The sequence below is a fragment of the Salmo salar genome, chromosome ssa06 (genome assembly GCF_905237065.1).
Source record: "Salmo salar chromosome ssa06, Ssal_v3.1, whole genome shotgun sequence".
NCBI classification, from domain to species: Eukaryota; Metazoa; Chordata; class Actinopteri; order Salmoniformes; family Salmonidae; genus Salmo; species Salmo salar.
The window spans coordinates 42,302,287-42,319,425 of NC_059447.1; the positions used below are offsets into that span (position 1 = coordinate 42,302,287).

Below are 17,139 nucleotides of genomic sequence, written 5' to 3' on the forward strand. Positions count from 1 at the left end.
TTAGTGCTACTAGAACATTGCTCCACCTCTTGTAATTATAAAGTGTGTGTTTTATTTTATTTTTATTTAACCTTTATTTAACTAGACAAGTCAGTTAAGAACAAATCCTTATTTACAATGCCGGCCTAACCCGGACAGTGCCTTAGACTGCTCTGTGTGTGTGTGTGTGTGTGTGTGTGTGTGTGTGTGTGTGTGTGTGTGTGTGTGTGTGTGTGTGTGTGTGTGTGTGTGTGTGTGTGTGTGTGTGTGTGTGTGTGTGTGTGTGTGTGTGTGTGCAGGGTTGGGTAGGTTACTTTCGAAATGTAATTTACTAGTTACCTGTCAAAATTGTTCATCAGTAATGTAACTTTTGGATTACCCACATTTTGTAACATAATCTGATTACTTTCAGTAACACACGCACCGCATCCAGAACACAGAGCCAATATTTACCCAGCTGGCTGCACAGCACAGGAGGATCAGATGTACAGACGCATGAAAGATATAAACAGAAAAATGTAGAGAGAGAGAGACAGTGTCCCAGGGAGAGAGCCGAGGAAGAGAAAAAGAGAGTAGGGAGGTAAAAAAAAGGCTATTAAAAAAAAGGGAATGAGGAAGATGGAGAGAGAGAGAGCTGTGTTAAATGAGAGGGAAAGATTACAGAATTGAGTGGGTGTTTGTAATACAGGAGAGGAGCTGAATATAAGAAATAGTGTGAGTTGAAATGACACTGGAACAGCAGAACATTCTTCGGAAGTTTGTATTTTTACATCCAGATCCACGTTATTGACCTTTTTGAATCTGACTGACTCGTGGAAAAGCCTGAACGCATACTGACCGCAGTATAATGTGAGTCATTGACAATTCAAGTCTTTCCCTCTGTTAATGTTGTAATTCCCCAGATGACCAGTAGAGACCAGTGTAAGCAAATTAAATTTGGGAGCTTATTCAGAACATGCTTATAGAAATTTGTTGACAGTAAAACCGAGATGTATCTTTTCATTGTGCAAGAGAATAGTCAGTTCTATTATAACATTTCAATGTTCAATGACATTCTGAGTATCACGCCCAACTAAACATGTCCCTAGCCCTAGTATGTAGGCTACATTTTCCAGCAGTGAATCTAGTAAAGGCTCAACTGTCATTTCCTCACCAGCGTTCCCTAGCCTGATTCTTCGAAGTGGAACTGATTGTAATGAAACAGCTGAGAGAGAAGCGGAGTGATGGTGGAAATAACCACACAGTGCTTGTAAAGCAAAGCTTATTTGAACAGTATAACAGACAAAACTGTTATCACATGTGCCTGGAAATTAAACCATAACCAAACAAAACATGCCGCTTTTTCATATGACCCACAAAATGTATGCTCAATACTCAGACAATATGGTTGTTTTTATTGACCAAATAAACATTCATAGCAGCGGGCATGGAATCCCAAAACTAAAGTGCTTATGGACAGTACCTGTAAATGTCGTCGTGGTAATTATCTGGTATGGTGGCTGTATGGTTAGAAGTGCTGTTAACTGTTTTTACTGCATTCATTTAATTCTCTGCAGCAGCCATGTCTGAACACAGAGAGAGACTATATCATTGTCCAGGGCTAGGAGATACCATGGCATGCATGTACTCCTCTACTATTGAGTTCCCTAAGAGATAAGAGAGAGGGCTCCACTGTGATTCCAGATGATTTCACTAGCATCCCAGTCAAAATATGGAGGGAGAGAGACAGAGCGTGGGGCACATCAAAGCAAAGAGGATGGATAGAAAACACGAGAGAGGCAGGACATGCAGGGAGAGAGAGAGAGAGAGAGAGAACACTTTCATCTCCTCAGCTGCTACACCTTATCATCCCTCTGTCTTTGTAATCACCATGGCAACGGAAGAACAGTTTTAAGAGGGTGTTGTAGAGGGAGAGAGAGTGTGTAAGGGGAGAGAGCATGTGAGGGAGGGAGGGGAGGGGGGGGAGAGGGAGCTACAGGGTGACTGGGACCAGGAGAAACTGTGTAGTTGAAAGAGAAGAGAGGGAGAAGAAGGAAGAGTGAGAGGGAAAGAGCTGTGTTTTTGTTGTTGCTAAACAACATGTGTCTCAGTGCCCTGCTACTCATCTGTCTCTCCCAGGCAGAGTTGGGGAGAGTTTGGGCTCAGCAACAAACAGGTAAGCTTTTCTTTCTCCCCTACCTCTCCTGTGTTTTCCATCCTGATTCTCTTTTCTCACTGTACTTCATCACCTTTTTTTCACCTGTTGTTTCCTCCCTCCTTCCCTCCTCATTTCCCCCATGGATCACTCTCTTCATTACACTGGAGGTTGGTGGCACCTAAATTGGGGAGGACGGGCTTGTCGTAATGGCTGGAGTGGAGTTAGTGGAATGGTATGAAATACATCAAACACATGGTTTCAATGTGTTTGATGCCATTCCATTCGCTCCGTTCCAGACGTTATTATGAGCCGTCCTCCCCTCAGCAGCTTCCAATGCTTCACACAGCCTGTCTTCAGGTCAGTCAGGTGTTGTACTTTCTGCCTTACAATAGTAACCTCATCCAGACTCTTCTCTACTTTTTTTATCCCAGAATCATCCTTTATTTACATAATATATGCCATTTACATCTGTCCACCTGTCACAGCAATTTATGATCACATGGAATAATAACTTTTGTAATTAACATAAAAAAAGATGTGTGTGTGTTATGGATTTGTTTTTTTTAATATCTTATGGCTTCAATGACCTACATAGAGATATCTTTGAAGACACTGTTTTTACTAACTTACTTATATATGGAAAATGGTGCAGGTTCATGATTGTGTTTGGAAATGGGCATACCCTTATACTTTTTGTTTGTGCAGAAAAGTAAGTGACCTAGTTTACAATGAAAGTGTAACCATAAAAAACACCATGTTCCAGAATGACTCAGAACAACAACCCACAAAACAGCGTTGCTTCTGCCTAAAATTAGATTTGGACATGTTTCTCCCTGCCACTCTGCTAGCCTAAAAGTAAGGCAGTCCAGGGTGGGAAAGAAGAGGGGACAAGACAGAGAGAAAAAACTGTTGAGGAATGTAGGCAAAAAGGTGGTAGCTTGTTGAATCATGTTTTTTTTTATCCAGGTTTTTCTCATTGAGATAAAAAATAAAAATAATTCAAGAGACACCTGGTCCAACAGCAGCAGGAGGAACAAAGTTTCACACAAAACAACTAACACAACATTGACCAAAACTGTAGACACACATACAGTACAACAATGACATATTACATGTGTGTTTGTATGTACGTGTGTTGAAAGCGTATGCATTTCTGAGTGCTTGGGGTGTGACAGGAATGCTGGTAGACTGATGGAGGGGGATGCATCGTGATGTGTTTCTCCTCCTAGCCATATAAAGCCTTTTATTAGAGATTGAGTACTTAGATTTGTCACTAACACTGTCCCACCACCACACTCCTCTTTCTATGACCTCTTCACCTCTCAATAAATCCTGTAAGCCTTATTAGCCAAATCTCTGCTCCGAATAAATATTTTATTTCCTTTCTTTGCTGAGTGTATTCCCCTCGTGACCTTTGTTTTGCTCCAATATTCCAATGGGAAAGGAAGATGCATCCCATTCTCCTTCCCTGTTACTATCTACCACCTTCAAAACAGCAACAGCTCTTCACTGAGCTGAATTAATTGCTTTTCTTGTTTATCTTACACAAAATAAAATTAGATTATTTTATTTTTTACATGCAGTGTAAAAAAGCTGTTTGAAATAGGATCAAGTGGAGCTACCCCTTGAGAGCTATCTGCAGCAGCTAAGGCAGATTATAGCTTGAGGGATGAAAATGAATTGTGAGGCTGCTGACCTCAGAGCTTGGCTCTCTGTTCTTTGTCCTGTTGAGAATTTCATTTAACAAACGACTTGTGTCTGGTGCAGCCATACTGGGGCCAAGCCTGAACAGAATAAAAATGGAAAGGATAAATCTGGATATACTAAATATCTTTGTGGATGACATCCATAGATGTGATTTCGCTGTCGTGGAGATTTTGATCGGCAACAGCAAGAGTCATTGTGACATCTATACAGACACTTCTGGCAAGTTCCAAGAGAACAGAAGGATCCGTGAAGTAAGGATAAAGAGACAGGGAGGGAGACAAAGAACCTACAATCCTAAAGGGCAACTCAATATGCCACTTTCAACCACATATTCATTATCTCCAGCACCATACCAGTGGGTACATACATACGTGTTACCGTCATGTTTTTATGATCTGGGGTTAAATAGATAAGAGGAAAAGGCCCTAAAATGTGCTTCTCTGTAGGATTAAAAGAAACAAAATAAGACAGGGATTTTTAAAACCTTGTTTCTAGCCGGGGGGGGGGTTGTTCGCCGTGTCACAGTGAAACCTCATAGTGTTTGAAAATCACAGTTGTTAAAATCTTTCAACTTTTGATGACTTTTTAACTTTACATTTTTCTTCTACAAAGTGTATAAATGTGCCGTTTTCACATATGTAGACAACCGTGTGTGCTGGAAATAATGAAAATGAGGTTGAAAAGTGGTGGAATTGCCCTTTAACGATGAGGCGTGATGTTGGCATTGGGGAATAAGACATGGTTCAGCCCTGATCTTCATTGAGTTGCCTAACTTAGTTCGTTATGGGCTTTGTCTTATCATACAATGAAAACCAGAATTAATTCCTTTCCCTCATCCACTGAGAGATTGGGTTTCACCATAACAGAGGAAGTGTGAGGTCATCATTGCTCACTTGTTTTCATAGAAGAGATCTTGGTGTTTTTTCAGAATAGAAAATCTTGTTTCAGCATAACGCCTGCTACCTTATCCGTTTTATCATGCAACTTTTTGTGCTTTATGCAACCCATCAGGTGGCATACATTTTATTTTAATGATATTAGTAATGTGTCCAAGTTATAATGTGAGGACAATTTGCTTGATTAGCTGCATGCAAGGTTTTCAGACTCTTCACAGTCGCTTTCAGTGGGCAGTCTGTATGGTGGTTGTTCCTCTTGTGGGTCTGACCCTACAATTACCACTGCAGCTGTAGTGAGTGGGTGTGTGTGCCTGCAGTATGTGTCAATGTAAAGCAGGGATGGGTAGCTGGCGGCCAGGCCCCCTTTTTGTAGGCCCGTGGACCAGTACAAAATAATATATATATTTTTTAGGAACTCAGTCGGGGTCTCAACTTACTGTTGAGAATTAGAATACTAGAATATACATGGTGTAAAACTCTCCGCCCCATGGAAAAATAGAATTGCAAGTAGAATTGCATGAAATCAGTTATAAAATTGCAAAATTGCAGGAAACCTTTTTTTACCCTCTTCGCTGTCACGAGGGGGGCCGCTAAAATGTTTTGCTCGCAAGGTTGGGGGGTATGGATGTGGGTGAGCAGACCCACGAGCCACTGCGGACCCTCATGATGAATTCCATTTTTTGGTGGCCCCCACCCCCATAAAAGTTGCCCGTCCCTGGTGTAAAGACTGGACCCGCTTGTTGAAAGGCAATGCTATGACCTGGGCACAAACCTTAATAATCACCATACATTACAATAATTCATCATAATAATGTCTGAAAAAAAATATTTAGCAATATTTCGAAAACAAAACTACATTTTTCCCATATTAGGTCAAAAGTTCACATTATAATTCAGGTATCAATGATAATATGCTGTGGATTTGTAGTTTCATGTTTTTATTGTCACGTGTACAGTGAAATGCCTTTCCTAATGCAGTAATCAATATTATTGTAGTGCTATAAAGTAGAACAAAAATACACAAGAAATAGAAACAAGAACACGAGAAAGTAAGTATGCTATATACAGGGTCAGTGCCTATATCATATTTACAAGGGATACTGGAGTGATAGAGGTAGATATGTATAGGGGTAAGATGATCATCAGGCATCAGGATATATGATAAACAGAGTAGCAGCAGTGCATATGATCATCGTATGTGAGTGTGTGCATGTTATGTGTGTGAGCAAATTAAGTGCGTGTGCTGGAATGTCAGTGTGAGTGAGTGTGTAGAGTTCTGTGAGTGTGCATAGAGTCAGCGCAAAAATAAAAAAGAAGGGAAGTCATATTCATATGATCAGCCACATTGAGTTGAGCTGTGGAAGTAATGTGCCATCCGGCTGATCCTGAGCCAGCCCTAGCAGCCTATCCCATGCAGGAAAGGGAGTGCCCTCTTGCCTCCCGGTCTGACTGACCACTCACAGAAACAGGCCTGGAAATATGGGCCGAGTGGTTTCACAGCATCAGGGTTACTTTAGTGCTCAGGCCAGAAGACTGACTGACTATCGGCCTATGAGCTGTAGTTTAAACTTTACCATGTTGTTTATGCCTGAGAGGGTGGGGGCAGATGACCCTCCCGTTAAATTCGTTTGGGCTCTAGTTCTATCCCTTTGGTCATTTAAAATAGTATTTTAGCATACCTGGACTCCAATTGTTTAAGACAATTAATATCAAATGAAAGCCTGAGGTCTGTGACTAAGTGACAGTTGCCTGTGATAAAGCAGGCCAGACACTCTGTGTGAGCCTTATATTCTAACAGAAGAGGTGTTTATGTTATAATGCTATTCTCACCTGTCATATCCTATTTGTCCTCTGTCATAAGGCATTCCAATACATCAGTGGTTCCCAGACTGTGGGGCCGAGGGGTCGGCAGGGGGGAAGTCAGTTGGGCTTTCAACCTACTTTTAAAAGTTGTAAATGGCAGAACGCACCAAAATGGGTAGTGCATTTGCAGTTCTCCTCTTGCCGTGTCAGTCACCGTAGAGATATTTATAACTTGTCAGAAATGTCCAGATCAACTAGCCCATGTTAGCTAACGTTGTTTAGGTTGATTTTTTTTGCCCGTTGATTTTGTTGTAATGCTTGAGTCACTCAGATACCACATGAACAAACAACAGGACGTTCGCCAATGATAGAAGGGGGGGGGGGGGGGAGCAGAGTGAAAAAGTTTGGGAGCCACTGCAATACATGATATATCACCCCCGCCTGCTGATTTTAAAAACAGACCTTCTCAAACACCATAGTCACACGTGCCTGATTCTTCAAACTGGTTCTGTATGTTCTCTCTCTCCCATCTGGGGAGATGACCCTGGATTGTAGTACTGTGCTGAAACTGGGTTCACAAGATAATTGGATGTTGTAGCCATAGAAATAGAACGGTCCTATATGTTTCACATCACCAATCATACCATACCTTATTTCCCCAGAAACATGCTGCAGTGCTGGCAAACGCATATGTCTATGGGGAAAACGTGACACCAGAGATCCAATTAGACTTTTTATATTTTATTTTGCAGACTGTGCCTGTACTTTTCCTCAAAAAGAAGAGCAAGGATACAAAACAAATCTAGGACCAAATCTCCCTCGTGACACTACCCACTATCATTGGCCTCTCACACTCTTTTAGCATTTTAATTGTCCTTTAGTCCCCTCCATTTCCTATCTCCCCCTTCACAGCTCTCTATATACTCCTGATCTCGACTTGAAGCCTCTTGATGTATTTAATTGGTCTCCCCCTGCTCTGGGTATAAGTCTGTAGGGTTATGCCATATAATTACTAGCCTTGGTGCTAGTCAGTTTGTTTCTGCTCACTTGCCAAGCAGGCAGTAGGTAGACTACCAGTTAAGAGTGTTGGGACAGTAACTAAAAGGTTGTTGGTTCAAATACTCGAGCTGACTACCAAACATATGTTTGTCTTGACAATGGAGCAGGGCAAAAGCACAAACAGATCTGGGACCAGGCTATAGAACACATAGGAATTTAACAGTGATTTATAGGATCTATATCAGTTATATACATCCAGTTGGACAGTGTAGTACATGCTTCAACATGGTGGTCATTATGTTTTAGTGACATATAACACTGAACATTTCCTTTGAAATAGATATCTAATAGAGCCATTCAGAGTGTACCAGGTAAGAATGTCAAATGATAATGGCGATAAAATAAGACATTATTGATTTACAAATATGGAGTGATAAACCCCTGGTTTCCTGAGTCTATTTAAGACGGGGGTGGGGGGGGTTGGATAAACCTTAGCTGCACTTAAACCCTCTTCACTCCCTTCTACCATCAATCATCCTACTAGCGTGACGGAGCACATGCAAAACACAGTCTGGATGGCAGCGTGACTCTTTACCACAACAGCCCTTTACTATTAGGAAGTGACATCTTAATAGTAATGGACTGTTGTGGTAAAGAGTCACGCTTCCATCCAGACTGTGTTTTGCATGCGTGACGTCGCTTCCTCCACCTCCTGCCCCCCCTCTCAGTCCTGTAGACAGGCAGGCTCCTCTTGTTGTCTTGGTGATTAGCCAGTGATTTAAGTACTGATGGCCTTGAGGGTTTTACTCTAGACCACTTAACTGATCAGAGCTGGCCAACTACAACCCCTAGCTCCCTCTACACATTCCACTTGCAGGTTATTTCAGTGTTTGGGTTAGGTTTCCGTTTATATGCTAAACATAAGCTTCTTTTCAGATTTGTCAGAAACAAGCCACATGTACACAAATTGTGGCCTAGTGTTAGTCAAGCACCAGATAATTTTTACTTAATCAGGCAAGTCAGTAAAGAAACAATTATTTACAATGACGGCCTACCCTGGGCCGGATGTATGACACAGCCTTCTTCAACTATACCTAAACGTTCTGAACGTTCAGTAAGGGCACTGGTAATATACAATTCATGCCTGTGCCAGTCAGAATTGATTACATCCAGTTAGTGCAACAACAAAATCTGGTAACAAAAAATGCCGTGTTCCGAGTCGGAGTTCTATCACACACGGTATCCGAAAAATAACGAACATCTCTCTCCCTAATCTAGCAAGCAAATTCAAACGTGAACAGACTGCACATTTTATAACTTGGTAAACGATTGAAAATGTTTGAGCACGGGCTTTCGACCAGAATCATCATTTACATCCGCCTGTTACCCAGCTCAGTTTGATCTGCTCAACAAGTTCTTTCCAGAGAAAAATCACCAGAGCAGCAGAGACGAACCCTTCGCGGCAGCCATGCTGACCACGGCATGTTCATGGTGATTCCACCGGGAAGAGTGAGCGTCACAGAGTGAATTTCTTTGCTTTTTTGTTTGCCATATGCCTACCGATATTCGAAAACTTCCTGTCGTCTACTGAAAGCAAGAAACAAAACAGTAAACGTATCGTACAGGAAGAAGCACAAATTTAGGGTTAGAAGAGACACTCCGTTTGAAAAAAGAAAACACGTGCGGTGAGATTTATATAGTACGTGTGACGTCATGAACACACCCCATCTTTCAGAGCAGGACGAAATATTCCTAAAAGTTGCGCAACTTTGAAGCTGTCTGGATCAGGCAGGCAAGTTCACCAGGAAAAAACGATTAATGTAATGATGACGCTGATAATAACGGATATGTACTGTATGATAATAGACAAAATAGTCCAATGCAGATAAAACAAAAAAAATTGTTAGTAAACTCAGCAAAAAAAAGAAACGTCAATTTTTCAAGACCCTGTCTTTCAAAGATAATTCGTAAAAATACAAATCCAGACGGTAGGCAATTAAGGTAACAGTTATGAAAACTTAGGACACTAAAGAGGCCTTTCTACTGACTCTGAAAAACACCAAAAGAAAGATGCTCAGGGTCCCTGCTCATCTGCGTGAAAGTGCATTAGGCATGCTGCAAAGAGGCATGAGGACTGCAGATGTGGCCAGGGCAATACATTGCAATGTCCGTACTGTGAGACGCCTAAAACAGCACTACAGGGAGAAAGGACAGACAGGCAGACCACGTGTAACAACACTTGCACAGGATTGGTACATCCGAACATCACACCCGCGGGACAGGTACTGGATGGCAACAACAACTGCCCGAGTTACACCAGGAACGCACAATCCCTCCATCAGTGCTCAGACTGTCCACAATAGGCTGAGAGAGGCTGGACTGAGGGCTTGTAGGCCTGTTGTAAGGCAGGTCCTCATCAGCCAACAACGTCGCCCATGGGCATAAACCCACCGTCGCTGGACAAAACAGGACTGGCAAAAAGTGCTCTTCACTGACGAGTCACAGTTTTGTCTCACCAGGGGTGATGGTCGGATTTGCGTTTATCGTCGAAGGAATGAATGAGCGTTACACCGAGGCCTGTACTCTGGAGCGGGATCGATTTGGAGGTGGAGGGTCCGTCATGGTCTGGGGCAGTGTGTCACAGCATCATCAGACTGAGCTTGTTGTCATTGCAGGCAATCTCAACGCTGTGCGTTACAGGGAAGACATCCTCCTCCCTCATGTGGTACCCTTCCTGCAGGCTCATCCTGACATGACCCTCCAGCATGACAATGCCACCAGTCATACTGCTCATTCTGTGCGTGATTTCCTGCAAGACAGGAATGTCAGTGTTCTGCCATGGCCAGCGAAGAGCCCGGATCTCAATCCCATTGAGCACGTCTGGGACCTGTTGGATCAGAGGGTGAGGGCTAGGGCCATTCCCCCCAGAAATGTCTGGGATCTTGCAGGTGGAAGAGTGGGGTAACATCTCACAGCAAGAACTGGCAAATCTGGTGCAGTCCATGAGGAGGAGATGCACTGCATTACTTAATATAGCTGGTGGCCACACCAGATACTGACTGTTCATTTTGATTTTGACCCCCCCCCCCCTTTGTTCAGGGACACATTATTCCATTTCTGTTAGTCACATGTCTGTGGAACTTGTTCAGTTTATGTGTCAGTTGTTGTTGAATCTTATGTTCATACAAATATTTACACATGTTAAGTTTGCTGAAAATAAACTCTGTTGACAGTGAGAGGGCATTTCTTTTTTTGACAAGCTTATTTAAAGTTGACCTTACCACATGTTTTATATTCTGAAGGCTGAGGAATGGGCCTAGAGAATTGTAACCACTCTCAAATTCATAGTCAGAGCTATGGATGCAAGGACTGATAATCCATGATATCAAAAGTATAGTTGTAACTATGTTTTGAGGCTATACAGTGTTGATGGTTTAAATGTCCATTATGTTCAAACATTGGAGTAAAACAAGCTTGTATGTTAGGTTCTGATGGGGTACAACAGTTGAACTATACTCATGAGGTATTTATAAGTTATATTCTTCAGGATGTAATGGCTATATATCATTAATTTGTTCCAAAAATGTATGTAGCAACTAAAGATTCTAGCTGTAAAGGTATAGTTCACTCAAAATGTATATTTTAGTATTTTGATCATTAGTGCAATGAATACAATCCCCCAAAAACGTGCATGTCAGCAGTCAAGTTTTCAAGATAAAGCTTGATATACAACTTTATCTCGCAACTGTATTCTATACAGAAGTGCATTATAAAAGATAGAATGCACGTACAATGTTCTGTGCACATAAAACACAACACTGCTGACATAAACGAGAAGGCTTGGATGTTGCAAACATTGCTAGCCAGCATCTTATGACACTGGATGGCGAAAGGCCAGCAGAATTAGTAATGGAATGTAGCTAGCACAGACAACAACATCTCCAGCACCACTCATGTCAAACACCTCCTGACTTATCTAGATGAACTGGCAACTAACCATCTCAATAACTCACAAGCAATTGCCATGCAGGGCCAGAATAAACAAACAAAAACAAAAATGACAGCATCTGCACTGCACTGAGAAATGTCCCAAACCGAACAAAAACACTCCCTGCTTCCCGCCCCCTGCTCAAAGTACTTTAGCAGAAAACCAACCAGATGCAACTAAACAAAATGTCCAGTGGGGGGAGGAGGGGAGGGGGGGGGGCTCTACATCACAATGTGCATACAAAACCTGAATGAGGCTACGGCCACACATAGAAAAATGAAAACGGATAAAAATCCTATATGCATTCTGGTTGAATCGGTAATTTGGGTAATTTCCGGACAGAAAATCTCTATGTGGCTGCGGCCTGAGAAGCAGTATAACCAGATGCATTGTGGCCTCAAGCAGAGTGATGTGGGGACGTGTGTTATCTGATAACAACGGAGGTCCTCAGAGATTTGTCCCTCCTAATCCCAGAAGATCTCAAATCCACATTGAGTTATTTGTTTGGATAATGTTTTAGCAGAATGTTGTGGAACATATGCTGTATTGTAAGTAGCTTTGGTGTGTGTGTGTGTGTGTGTGTGTGTGTGTGTGTGTGTGTGTGTGTGTGTGTGTGTGTGTGTGTGTGTGTGTGTGTGTGTGTGTGTGTGTGTGCGGGTGCATGCGTGGGTGCGTGCGGGTGCAGGTATAGGAACTCTGAAAAAAGGAGTTCAGAAGTTGAAATGCATGTCAGCATTCCCTCATGGCCAGAGATATGTTAATGCTATGTTCACTTTCAGCCCACAATATCCAAACCATTGCATTGAGAAATACACACTTGCTTCAGGGCTATGCAGTGACCTAAAGCCAGTGTTGGGGAGTAGTGAACTACATGTAGTTCAACTAGTAATTTAACTACATTTTGCAGTAGCTTTGTGGTAGTTGAACTCAATTCTAATCTTGGTCGTGTTTTCAGAAGTTAATTACTTTTTTTCTGCCATGGGTGTAGCTAACTACTGAACTACACACTACTTTTTTGCAAAAAGAAAATCTGGGTGATGTAGGCAAGAATGTCCTTTCTTTTTTCAGCATTAGACCTGCCTAATTCTCACTTTAAACTGATTTGTGTTAATGGGCTAAATTACACATTCTGTTGACATCTGACTCCAGAGCGATTTTTCACAAAGTATATTTTTCTTAAGGCTAGCTTGAGTGTAGCTTAACTTCTACCAGTGAGAAGTAATTGGTTGCTTGGTTAAATATTTTCAGAGAAACTTCCCCAACTCTGCCTAAAGCAAATGCTTGATTTGTTTATAATTTGACCGAGTGGGATCTTCTGACTGACACTGACTTGATCTGTGTCACTGGCTCACTGTGTTTTGGACAGAGATGCGGTATCATGTGAATGGACAGCAGCATGAGAAGCCATCACACAGGACCCCCAGAGAGCCGTGGCTGGGTTACGCCAGGGTAGCCAGGGAAGTACTGGGAGGAGGACTGACCATTGACACCCTACCAGACAACATGACACACTTAGTGGTGAGTGGCGCTGGGGCAGTGGTCCAACAACACACTAGTGTGGGCAAGATATGTACATACAGTATGTCAACGCGAGATTCGCTTGTTCCAGTTGTGGTGGTAGAATACTGCTCCCTGCTGGCCTTAGACAAAACAAATCAATGTTGAACCGCATTAGACTGCAGAGGGTATATTGAAAAGAGTTGAACAATGCAGATCAAATCAAATTGCAGTGAATCATTTCAACCTTGGGGCTGAAATTTACAGTCCAAGACATTCAAGGATATCCTAAGGTTTCTAAAAGCGTATCCCCTTAACTTATTTAGTATGCACCCTGCATTCTTTATATTTAGTATCCCTCTCTTGTTATACTACTATGTAATAAACTGGAGACTGGCACTCAATGTAGAGTGTGTGTTTCTTTGTTTATGTGGGCCTGCATTCAAATGTTGCTTTCCCTGTTAACCCTGTTGTTCATTATAACATCTCCTCTCCATCCCTTCTCACACCATTATTCTATCTCTCCCATCTCATCCCTCAACTTCTCCTCTTGCACTCACCTCTACTGTTTTTATAACAGGAGGACGCTGGTAGGTATTACTCATGGCGTAGTTTTGGCCCTGATGACCAGCGCACAGATGAACTCTGGGTAGATCTAAACGACCTAGAGCATGGCCAAGTCAGAATGCATGGCATTTTGTCCAACACACACAGACAAGCTGCGGTGAGTCATACACACAGATACACACACACATACACGGGCACACACGTGCACGCGTATTTCATTTCCCTCCCTCTCTCTCTTCCTCGTATTCCAGAAGGTCGCCCTCTCATTTGACTTCCCCTTCTACGGACATTATTTGAGGCAGATTACCATAGCAACAGGAGGTACATTTCATTATTCTTCCGACACATGGCAAGTTGTTCAAACTCAGATGGAGCCACTTATCATAATGCTTCCTTTCTACTCCCTGCTTGTTACTTACGTTAAGCCTAGAAGGAATGAACTATTGTAACTACCAGTTGCCACTTGCCATGCATCTCCATAGAACCCTGACCTCTGACCTTCCCCAGGGTTTATTTTCATGGGAGAGGTCACACACCGCATGCTGACAGCAACACAGTACATCGCCCCCCTCATGGCCAACTTTGACCCCAGCTTCTCCAAGGAGTCTATTGTGCAGTACCTGGACAATGGTGAGCCATAGAGTAACATTCAGACAACGCTTGTTATTTGACTTTTGACCCTTGGTTGACCTCTGTGTGACCTGTCCTGTACTGACCACAGGTGAGGTGTTTGTGGTGCAGTGGGAGCGGGTGAGACTCCACGGGAGGGAAGCAGAGGGGGCATACACCTTCCAGGCTGCCCTGCACCTCACAGGGACCATCACCTTCAGCTACAGAGATGTGAGAGAGACTTACATGCACACTAATGAACCTTGTTCAACACGTCTTTGATTTTAATGTATTCCATCTTAACACAGTCACACTTTTCTGTTTCTCGGTCCATTTTCTCTCTACCTGTCAATCTTGCTCTTTCAGATACCTTTGCCAGTGGAGGTGATAAGTTCTGCTGAGCACCAAGTGAAGGCAGGGTTGTCAGATGCATTCCTGGTAAACCTGCCATCCCCTCAATCCTCAGGTTAGCACCAAAGGGTTCCCTAACCCTAACCCACAGTTATCCAGGTTGGCAAATCTTTGATGTCAAAGGCTTTTGCTAAAATGATCTGAAACGATATCTCTCACATAGATGCCCAACGTCGGCTCTACGAGTACCATCGGTTGGACATCGATACAACTAAGATCACCAACAACTCTGCCTTTGAGTTCACTGCATTGCCTAGTAAGCAGCTAATCTCTATCCCTCATACAGGCCTCTCAGACATTTCATCCTCAATAACCAGTCACAGGCACAGCTTAGTATAATGTTAATGCTGACGCCAATCGTGTCGCTGCAGAATCAAAAACCCAGGTCTCTCTGTCTCTCCCTCCCTCTGTCCAGCCTGTCTGCAGCATGACAGCTGTGAACTCTGCCTCTCGTCCAACCTAACCTCTGGCTGTACCTGGTGCAACATCCTCCAGAGGTGAGCAGGAGAGGAATGTAGGTCACTATCTGAATAAAGGAGTCCTTGTTTCTTTGTGTTTGACATCTGTGTCTGTTTCAGGTGCTCAGACGGAATGGACAGACACAGGCAGGAGTGGCTGGACTACGCCTGTTCAGAAGAGGTAGAATTGGACAATGTCAATGAACGTTCACATACTTTACATGCACTGTACATCAAATGTAAATCACAGTCTCAGCTTCCTCTGTTAAAACCACAATTCCCATCCATTATATGGACAGGCCAAAGATGTCACATGTGAGGATTATTCCATGGGGAGACCAGACAGCTCCATTGACCCTTCAGTTCCCTCAGACTCTGAGGTCACCACTCCCCTGGAGCCCCTACTAGAAGGCCCTGCCACGGAGAGTAAGTCAAGTCTGTAAATGAGTGTGCCTGGGAGGGTTTATATCGGAGTATCAGAGTTCAACTGTGCATGCAGCAGCGTTAAACAGAGCTAGAAGAACCTGCATAGTAATGCTCTAGTGCTCAGTGTCTGTCTTTAGCCAGTGCCTACAGTAATCTGAGTATTCTTAGAACATGCAAAGAAATTGCACAGAAATTAAGTTCAGGAAAATAACAATGGAAGCAGTTTGAGTCCTAATTGCTCAATATTCAAACTGATCCTACATTTGAGCTTCCTCCAGATGAAACCAAACATGTGATTCTATACAATGAAGGTGGGTGGATCTTGATTCACTTTGAATTGTGTGTATGGAGCCATGTTACAGGATTTTGATTGTACATTGTCTCTCTTTGCTGGTTAGACGTGAAGACAGGCCCCCCGAGACAACTCGACGGGTCAGCTCACACAGGAGTTATAGCAGGTGTAGTAGCTGCATTGGTGCTACTGCTGGCTCTGACACTTCTGGCTCTTTACATCAACTCTCATCCTTCTGCTGCTTCACCCCTCTACTTCTTACAGGTTAGTAACACTATCAGGGCTCACATTCAACCAGCTCTGTCCTGTTAAATGTAGACTTCTCCTCCAATTCTCTTTAACCTTTTAAAACAATGAACTGTATGATCTTATTTCAATAGCGACGCAACAGCTACTGGCCATCCATAAAGTTCAGGAAGCAGGAATTCCACTCCAGCTATGCAGAGGTGGAGGTCGAAGGTCATGAGAAGGAGGGAATCATGGAAGCTGGCCAGTGCTGACCGGACTGAAGAGCAACTGGATGATGAAGAGATGAAAATGAGTTTGTAGGAGAGGAAGGAGTGAGCTTAGAGCTACACACACATCCCTTACTCCATTACACAAATAATGTTTTTCTGTTCATTCATTTTTCAATAATCACCTCAATATAGTCCTTGTCTTTATTGGCTAAAAAGTGGGTGGCATTTTATATAATTTTTGGTGGACAAAGTCTTCTACTCTTCTTTTAGACATCCGCGACATCCGGAGGAGGCCACTTTTAGGCTTTGCTAGAATTTCTTTGTTCAGTATGGGTGTGGATGAGTTCCAAGTTTCTCAGCAGGTACGGATTGCTGTCTCACTCACCATTTACCACACACCTCCATGGGATGTGTAACTGGAATAAACTGTGATACGTTATGACTATCAACATCCATGGAAAAAACACTATAAAGGATTCTGTATCCCTGCACTTCCATGACAAGAACAAAGACTGGTTGTGGATGTTCTTCAATGATCATCTCTGCAACTTTTTTTTATTGTATAGTTAATGTTTGAATGTTTTGTTCCTGTATTGCTTTTTTAAATTTACAGTACCAGTCAAAAGTTTGGACACACCAACTCATTCAACAGTTTATCTTAATTTTTACTATGTTCTACATTGTAGAATAATAGTGAAGACATCAAAACTATGAAATAACACATATGGAATCATGTAGTAACCCAAAAAGTGTTAAACAAATCAAAATATATTTTATATTTGAGGTTCTTCAAAGTAGCCACCCTTTGCCTTGATGACAGCTTTGCACACTCTTGGCATTCTCTCAACCAGCTTCACCTGGAATGCTTTTCCAACAGTCTTGAAGGAGTTCCCTCATATGCTGAGTACTTGT

General features: G+C 42.6%; 1 protein-coding gene across 1 annotated transcript; it reads left to right on the top strand.

Moving 5' to 3' along the window:
• The first annotated feature begins 1,927 nt into the window (after positions 1-1,927).
• LOC106607251 (plexin domain-containing protein 1) lies at positions 1,928-16,897 on the top strand. Its single transcript, XM_014204030.2, has 13 exons — positions 1,928-2,134; positions 12,876-13,027; positions 13,587-13,730; positions 13,825-13,894; positions 14,081-14,203; positions 14,295-14,413; positions 14,549-14,648; positions 14,757-14,849; positions 15,009-15,090; positions 15,172-15,232; positions 15,351-15,477; positions 15,876-16,033; positions 16,150-16,897. Exons 1-13 carry the CDS (start codon positions 2,059-2,061, stop codon positions 16,267-16,269), a joined length of 1,425 nt encoding a protein of 474 aa, XP_014059505.1. The 5' UTR covers positions 1,928-2,058; the 3' UTR covers positions 16,270-16,897.
• The last annotated feature ends 242 nt before the right edge of the window (positions 16,898-17,139 follow it).

Coding starts and splice junctions, on each gene's coding strand:
- LOC106607251 (XM_014204030.2), top strand. CDS start 2,059: ATGTGTCTCAGTGCCCTGCTACTCATCTGTCTCTCCCAGGCAGAGTTG. Junction 14,649..14,756: donor GCCATCCCCTCAATCCTCAG/GTTAGCACCAAA, acceptor TCTCTCACATAG/ATGCCCAACGTCGGCTCTAC. Junction 16,034..16,149: donor CACCCCTCTACTTCTTACAG/GTTAGTAACACT, acceptor TTATTTCAATAG/CGACGCAACAGCTACTGGCC.